We start from the raw sequence: 8888 nt of genomic DNA on the forward strand, positions 1-8888 counted from the left end.
ATACAGAAATTTGAAGGCATAATCATTGGGAAAAACTGTGGGGCCTCTCGCTATAAATGGCGTATTTTTTTCTCCATTTCCATGTAGCTGGTATCCTTAACCTTCCTTCTTATTTGAAGGCCAACATTGCCGTGGACGTAAGAGGACTCTCAAGCGGGCAACAACTGTGACGTTGGAGTAAAAGTGATGCTCCTTTTGGGGCGACAAAAATTTTCATTATTAAACAACCCATTAACAACTACAATTGTTACCGAGCCGACCCGAGTTTGACCTCTATTCCGACGGAACATCCACTCTCTGCCTAAGAGCCTTCTTGTGTCCACCTCGGTGTCAGCCTTCAGATAAGAATAAAAGGTTAAATATACCAATTGCCTAGAAATAGAGAAAAAATTACACTGATTACACCGGAAATCCCTCTATTTTTCCTTATGATTATAACTTTAATCTTATATATGGTATATGTAAGGCATCATTTACGGGTATCCAAAAAGCTTGAACTCATGATCGCATAACGATCATCAACTGGCCCCTGGTTATACTTGAACCCGTGACCGCATCAAGGTCGCCAACTAGGACCTTCACTTAGACTTCGGTACGTGGCCGTATCAAGCACTGTCACCCCAAAACCTGACTTCCATAAGATGAGTTTCTGAGGTAATGGTCCTATCCCGACATAACATATGAAATGCATGTATTCTGAGATGCGTTATCACATCATCGACTCCTCAAAACATAAACTCTAATTCCTAAAAGAACCATAACCCAAACCCTAACAAAATTTAAAAAAAAAATCAAAGAGAAATCCAACTATTCTCTTAATTTTCAAAAAAATATCCAAAAGACTAATTAAAAAGAATGGCATATATATAACTAAATTAGACTGTAGATCGCTAGATTACCCAAAAACATTATAAAAGAAATAATACCGAAAAACAAAAGTAGAAAGTAGTGGCAAGTGGCAAGTGGAGAATGGCAACCATTCGATGTCAAGCATCTCGATAAACACCCCCAATTCATTCCCCTACACGTCAGCAATCTGCAGCTATTTCCCCTAATCGTTCGCTCTTGTTCGATGTAAGCCACGTGCTTGCTCAAACACCACCGCCGTTGGAAAAAAAAAAGAAGCTATAAAAGAAATAAAAATGAAATGAGATTCCTATAGTTCCAATTTTTTCCCCTTCTTTTCCCCTCTCCCGGACTGTTCAGAGAGAGATAATAAAAGAGAGAAGGATTTCGTGTTCTTTCAATCATATATATTCTTTCCCTTTTAAAAAATAAAAAGACTCTCCAATGTCTTCAACTTTGCCTCTCCCATTCTTCGGCGGCACTTGCACTAAGGCTGCATTTTCTTTCTCACTCAGATCATCTTCTCCTTTGGTTCCGTTTCAGCGTCTCCATCTTTTTCGATCTACTTCCAGAACAACAACAAGGATTCGCTCTTCCTTGTTTCACTCCTTGAAAGCTAAAGCAACGGCCGAGCTAGTTCAAGATAAGGAATCAGGTGTAGTTGCCACCGGGAAGCCGGTGGTCGAGCATTCCCGTACCTTTGTTGAAGCTCGCTCCGAGCAAGGTTCAGTTTCCTTTCAGCTCTTTTTCTTTTCTTCATTCATTTTTCAAAAGAAACTTTTTTTTGTGTTAATTGTTTACACAAATGCGCTTTCGAATAAAATATTGTAAATGTTACTGTATGATGCCTTTTTCTGTTTAACTACTAAGCGTTAAAACAGTTATTATAAATGTTATGTTGTTTTCTTTTCTTCTTCTTCTTCTTCTTCTTCCTTCCTTCCTTCCTCCCAAGGAAAAGGAGTTCGTTATAAAAACTGCCAACATAAAGATTTGCTGATGGCAATTTAGTTGTATGTATTTATGTGTTAGTCAACAGCATTTTTCTAATATAGAAAAGAATACTAAGTTTATTACATCATAGAAATAGCCTTTAAGAGAAGGTCGCTTTAGTATTTAATGAACACTTTTATGGTTTAATGGCTTGACGCAATTTTTATTTTTTTTGTTTTATGGTTTTCCAAGAAGCTTGGGTTAAAACAAGTTTGTTTAATTTGGTGCTGAAAACATAAGCAGATTAATGAAATGAATAATTAGAATCGTTCTTGCAAAAATTTGCCTTGTTTATTAATACGAATCTGCTGTAGAAATTAAGTTTACCGGACTCAGATTTGATGAGAGCTGCCCATTCTATCTATCCAATAATCTATGCATTGATAATTGGAGAACATGTCCAAGCAATGTAACAGCTGCTTTAACCAAAATTTGTTGATTAAGAAGGATGTATCTAATGCAACAATGATCAAGTATGGAGAAAGTTTAAGACGTTAGCAAAAGAATACTTGAGAGTTATCTCCTTTGTATTGAAATATCATGAATAATATTTTGATGATTCCAAAAATGACAAACGGAGTCGGGTTTCTTTGAGGAGCATAAAGAAGGGAGATAGACTCGAAAGGGGAGTTGGACATCAAGAAACGTAGAAAGGTTTGTTGATTGAAAGAATAAGTGACCAAGAATATAGAAGAGAACATTTCCTTACTTTGAATAGTCCTGTTTTTTAATTTGAACTACAGCCTTTCATAGTTCCAAAGCTGAAGTAGAGTACTTGTTTTATTGTCTCGTGCTGCTTTTTGTCTACAGAACTCCTGTCTGGACTTAGGAAGGAAGTAGATGCCGGAAGGCTACCTCCAAATGTTGCAGCAGGGATGGAAGAAGTGTATCAGAATTACAGAAACGCAGTAAATTAATATGCTTAAACTCTTATTTTAGTGTATAGTATATGTTTTATGTATGATAGGCTCTCCTCTATGTAGACTACCTTTTTTGACGATTCATTATCAAGCTTCCTTTTCTTGCTTCTAGAAAGTGCTAATAGTGTGTTTTTAATAATATCATATTTTAGTAGATGGACATCATAGGTTTTAAAATATCTGTATTTTCCGGAACTCAATGCACGGTTTTTACTTGTCTTAAGATAGGCTATGTGTTATGGGATCTAGGTGTGTAAAAAACATAATGCTAAATAGTCAAATATAACTTCTCTATAACATCTGTTTTTACTTTATACGTATATATTTGGGGAAAAAAACTAGTTTCTTTTGGGTTATGTTTGGAACTGAATTTAGATAAGGAAAAAAAATGGTGCATTTGCACTAAAAAGTTGGTGGGACAGGATTCAGTTGAACTGCACGGTTTTAATAGTTTATCACCTGAGGATTTCAATATTTGGGAAACCTTGTCACTCAACACTTACCTTTTACATGTTCCTCTGAAAATTTAAAAGAAGATTCTTTTCCATGTGTCAACATTTAGGTTTTCCAAAGTGGAGATGCTGCAGCTGTTGGGGTTGTATTGTCAAACATGACTGTTGCATTTGACCATTGGCTTTTGGATGTGGAGGTAATTGTACTACAATGCTGTTTCAAGATGATTCTGCTGTTTAGAAAATATATGCACTTTATTTTCATTTATTGCATACAGATTTTTATAAATTTCTGCATGAAATATGACAGTAACATTTCAGGATCCTTTTGTCTTTGAACCCTACCACAAAGCTCTGCGAGAGCCATTTGACTACTATATGTTTGGTCAAAATTATATCCGTCCTTTGATTGATTTCAGGTGAGTGGACAACTCCCATACTGATGTATCCGGTTTCTCTGCTGATATCAATTTCATTTATAAAAGCTTCCTGAAAAATAAGGATGTGCTTTGCTGAAGGAATTTGTATTTTTAAAATTTCATAACTCTATTTTGTAAACCATGGTAATAAACTTTAAGGTTCATGGATTTATATATATAGAGAGAGAGAGAAAGAGAGAGAAGTGCAGTAGGGACTGTAATTCTTTCTTAATTATTAGCTACCATATGAGACCATCCAAGGTTAAGCTTATTCCGTGTTTCTTATCTTGTGCATTCTTTTTTGTGTTTTTTTTTATTGAGGGTTTCATAAGGTCTTGAGTAGTTTTTCTCTTCTTCATGTTTGATTGTTTATCATCAACCGAATTGACAAAAAAGCAAAGAAAAAGAAGCATGTATTTTGTATATTTAACTTATTCACCCTCTTTCATGTGCTTCATATAACATATATGTTATTCATATTTTAAATCACTGAAGGACATGTTCGGTCTCTTTTTTTGAAATTAAAAAAAGTCACTTCTCTTAACATCCGTGTATTATGTTCTTTGCAGAAATTCATATGTTGGCAATCTTTCTCTTTTCTATGAAATAGAGGAGAAGCTTAAGCAGGTGACTATGCTCAGTTTTCTTTTTCCTTTTGCTTGATTCCTCTCAACAAGACTGAGTTTTTCTCCAGCATCTTTTTCAGTAAGATGTGGTAGGAGGATGTCCTTGTCATTGTTTACATTTTGAACAGACATACTGTTAAAGATCATAACATGACTTATCCATCATAGAGCTGCTTGGTAGTAAGTTGATGAAATTTTTTATTCTGCGTGCTACAATACTTGCATATTCTTTGATTAATAACTAACAAGAACGTGCATCTGAGAAAGAAATAGAATAACAGGTTTGTATGTTAAATTTGTGTCCATTTTATTTTAATTTCTTAATTTTCATCAGCTTTAGGTCATGTCAATTTTATATTTTTGTTATGCAAGCAAGGCCGAAGTTATATATTAGTATTCAGAAGGAAGTTTTATGGTGTTTTCGTTTCAATTTTGTATTGGCATAAGCTAAACATGGTCATATTAAGTTTTCAACATTCAGGAAACTTTTACGTGCAACTGGGACTTAGGAAGTGTGCAGTACTGGTTGAATCTTTCACGTTTAAACTGGCTTTTTATGGATCTAATTGTCAGACAATTGGGTGCAGGGTCACAACGTTGTACTTATATCAAACCATCAGACTGAAGCTGACCCAATCATCATCTCATTGTTGCTTGAGAAAACAAATCCGCATATTGCTGAGAACATGGTGATTTTCTCTTGAATTAATTTCTCATTCTGAGCCTGCTGTAGTAGCCTTCATCTACGCCCTTGAGGCCTTGACTGTACTTGGGTTCTGTGCTACAGATCTTTGTTGCTGGGGACAGGGTCATAACAGATCCTCTTTGTAAGCCTTTCAGCATGGGAAGGTACTCAAATGGTTCTACCCATTTTGAATTGATTATTCAAAAATATGCTTAAGAGTCACAAAAAGTTTACCGTTTCTCTTAGGAACCTTTTATGTGTGTACTCCAAAAAACACATGTATGATATTCCTGAGCTTGCTGAAATGAAAAGAAAAGCAAACACAAGAAGTTTGAAAGAGATGGCTTTGCTGCTAAGGTACTTTAATACTAATGACAATTCTCATGCATTTAGAATGATAACTTGTCTTAATGTGCTAGAATCTGTGCTGTGGTATTTCACTATAAACATGCAGACAAAAAAAATTGTTTTGTTATAGGGGTGGCTCGAAAATAGTATGGATTGCTGCAAGTGGTGGCAGGGACCGCCCAGATCCCTTTACAGAAGAATGGTATCCAGTAAGCTTTTTCTGCCTTTCTCTTTAACATGTTTTATTGTTTTTCAAGAATTTCTTCAGTTTGTCTTATATCAATTTCATCTATTAATGAAGATCTGATAGGTATAAGATGAGAAATGGGTTAAAGCTGCTTTATTAGCATATTGAGTCCAATTTGGAGCATAATTTCAAGTAGGATGTGCTTGGTTGAGTGGAAGAGTAGAAGGATGGAAAGAGAGTAGAAAAGTGAAGAAAATAAATTGAATGTTTGGTAAGAAGGAAAAGTGAGAGGAAAAAAAATAGGGAAGATGGCCATTTTTCATTCTAATGCACAAAAGCAATTCTTTCCAAATTGGAATGATGAGAGGACAGAAAATGAGAAAAATGGAGGTTAAGTATGTATTTTATAAGATTATGCAGTTTTTTAAAGATTTTCATGTTCTTTCCTCTCATTTTTCAATTCTACCAAGCAAGGAATGAAAGAAAATCGTTTCTTCTTTCCATTTTTCTATCTTTCCTACTAAGCATGCCAATGAAGAAAAAAAGTATTTTTTTCCTATCTTTCTATGTTTCTCCCCTTTAATTTTCCGTTTTTCCAATTTTCTTTTCACCTTACCAAGCAAAGCCTTAAAGTTAATATGCATGCCAATGAAAATAAAATAGTATTTTTTTTCTATCTTTCTATTTTTCTCCCCCTTTAGTTTTCCATTTTTCCAAAAATTTTTTCACCTTACCAAGCAAAGCCTTAGAGTTAATATGCCTCTAAGAGATTCTTTGGAAGAGGCAATCATTAAATGAACTTTTGCAGTATGTTTTTGGAGTTGAAACCAAATGTTAATTGCTTGAGTAGAAGATAGAATCATAGAATCTTGTTCTAATATCTGAAATTCATGGATATATATGGATGGATGGATGGATGGATGGAGAGGGAGAGGGAGAGGGAGAGGTACTGGATATGCATATTATGTCTCAGTTTCCTACTGTGTTATATTAGAATAAATAAGTACATGGAGACAGATATGCATTTTAACTTAAATTCATCTTCATGAGTTAACACTTAGCAGCAAGATATTTCTTGTTGGGAAGGGGGAATCTAAAGTAATCTAGTAATCTAGAATTATATGCTTACAAATATATTATATGCAGGGTTAGTGCTCTAAATGAGGTTATACTTTTGGGTGTTGGAAATCGACATTTTGGTAGACCTTTTCTACCCCTTACTGTTTAAAATGTCTTGAGTAGGTCAGAACTTCAGGTTTTATTGACATGTTATGCTGCAGTTAACAAAATGTAGGAATAGTATGCATTGGCATGTTCAAGATTTTGCGTTGTTGACTGCAAAGTTTGTTGTGTAAAGTATTTTAGAATACCATGCATTTGAAGTTTTTTTGTTTATACAATGAGCAATGAGCATTCTGGTTCAATTCTGTCTTAATTAGATCCCCCCCCCTTCTCTCAAAAGACCTCAACCTTTTGACTATGCGTGTCTCCTTGTTTTTTATGAAAAGCTTGTTTGCATACTAAATATACAAGTTGTGTTAGGCACTCTTTGATTCTTCTTCAGTGGACAATATGAGAAGGCTCATAGAACATTCAGGTACCCCAGGGCATGTATATCCTTTGGCTCTATTGTGCTATGACATCATGCCCCCTCCGCGACAGGTGTGTATTTGCTTGTCAGCTTGGCAAATAAAATTTGTTCATCTTGTGACTCAATGGCATTTTTTTTAAGGTAGAAAAAGAAATTGGAGAAAAAAGAATTATCACCTTTCATGGGGCTGGATTATCAATAGCACCACAAATCAGCTTCCCAGAAATTGCCGCTGCCTGTGAAGAGTCTGAGGTTGGTTGTATTATGTTCTTATTATACATGCATTTTCTTATACCTGACCTCAGTATGGTATTTGGGAAGTTAATCTAGTCCTCTGGAACAAGAAAAATTATGTATCTTGCTTGTTGCATGACACAGCATCTCACTGGTGCAGACTTAATTTTATCACTATAATTTTCTCATGACTCTATAACCTATGTTCAAAGATCAGCCACACCTGTTGGTATTGACTGTAAAATCATATGCTGATGAAATGACTATACCACAAAGACATAATTATGTTTAGGCACACTATAGTGTTTCAATGGGGAGTGAACCATAACAACTATTTGTATCAAAATTAGCTATCCTGGTTCATAGTATCTCATCAGCAATGGTCTTCATCAGTTTTAGTGAAGTTCCATTCATTGCTATGTCTAGAACTCTAGAGAGTTTCTTTATTTGTGCTTGTTGATTGCTTTAGTTTAAGTTGGCTTCCCTTTTGGGCAGGCTAAGGATGCGTACTCACAAGCTCTTTATAAGTCTGTGAGTGAGCAATACAATGTCCTCAAATCCGCAATACATAGAAAACAAGGGTTAGAGGCATCAACTGCAGGTGTCTCTTTATCGCAGCCATGGAACTAGTCAAAACCATGTCATGGTGTAAACATCTGGTTGTAGGTAATCAGTTGGAACTTTTTTATTGTATCAAGTGTACGTACAACTAATGCTTTCTATATGTGTTAGGGTGAGAACCTCCCAATGTTATAATTTATTCGATTTGGTTTAATCTGGTGCAGGCCAAATCTTATCTGATGCATAAACTTTGTACTGTTTAACAAGAGCCGTCAGATTCGTAGAAAGATTGCCCTGCAAAAGGAACCCCATATATATTTCTTGATAGTAGAACATCAACAGTAGATTTACCTTTTTATGGGAGCCAAATCCATCAAAGCTATCTCAAAAGGTTCTGCTTCAGGTTTGTGCTGTACAGATTTGTTTCCTAGAAAGAGTGAAAGCCAATATAATAGTCCATAGGCAATTCTTATGTGCATATGATCTATTCAAATTCGATAAGTCAAAAGTCCAGATCTAGAAGCAAACATGTATACCTAGTAAATGGAAAGTAGGCAATGCTAATAAGGCACCGTTTAGGGCAGATTCTCTCAAATTGGAACCATAGTTTTTTGTTTTTTAAAATTTAAACTGGCTTTTGTAATTTAGAAGCTGAACATAATATACCTTTTCGTAACTCGTTATTTTACAGTAATTTACTTGAGAAGATATGCCTTATTTCTGCAACTGATATTTCAGTGATGCGTCTGAGGGGATCAAACCCTCATTTTGTTGGAAGCTAGCTCTTAAATCTTAAAACAGCAGACGAATTTACATTATATTTAGAAAATTAGCATTAATGTGAACCAGAATTCTCTCATGACTTCTTGATGCTGTCACATCATTTATCAAGAGACTAATCATAAAAAATCAACAACTTTTAGCTACGGTTAATGCTTTACATAGGGCATGATTCTCACTTCTACTTTTTATCTCAAGACTTTATAAACAAACAAATATTCAAAAAGACATGGGCTAATCCAGAGCGAA

At 35.1% G+C, this 8888-nt stretch overlaps 1 protein-coding gene across 5 annotated transcripts; it reads left to right on the top strand.

The window, feature by feature from the left end:
* Positions 1–977: 977 nt before the first annotated feature.
* Positions 978–8565, top strand: LOC108470134 (glycerol-3-phosphate acyltransferase, chloroplastic-like). 5 transcript variants are annotated; one of them, XM_017771368.2, is made up of 13 exons: positions 988–1570; positions 2647–2744; positions 3319–3405; positions 3530–3627; positions 4197–4254; positions 4841–4942; positions 5041–5102; positions 5185–5295; positions 5417–5495; positions 7016–7135; positions 7206–7316; positions 7794–7964; positions 8084–8565. In XM_017771368.2, exons 1-12 carry the CDS (start codon positions 1291–1293, stop codon positions 7926–7928), a joined length of 1341 nt encoding a protein of 446 aa, XP_017626857.1. In that variant the 5' UTR covers positions 988–1290; the 3' UTR covers positions 7929–7964; positions 8084–8565. The 5 variants fall into 5 exon arrangements, with proteins under 5 accessions (XP_052874330.1, XP_052874331.1, XP_052874333.1 ...); XM_053018372.1 differs by having other exon boundaries at positions 1430–2490; XM_053018370.1 differs by lacking the exon at positions 7794–7964 and having other exon boundaries at positions 978–1570.
* The last annotated feature ends 323 nt before the right edge of the window (positions 8566–8888 follow it).

Source organism: Gossypium arboreum, chromosome 8 (genome assembly GCF_025698485.1).
Source record: "Gossypium arboreum isolate Shixiya-1 chromosome 8, ASM2569848v2, whole genome shotgun sequence".
Classification (NCBI taxonomy): domain Eukaryota; kingdom Viridiplantae; phylum Streptophyta; class Magnoliopsida; order Malvales; family Malvaceae; genus Gossypium; species Gossypium arboreum.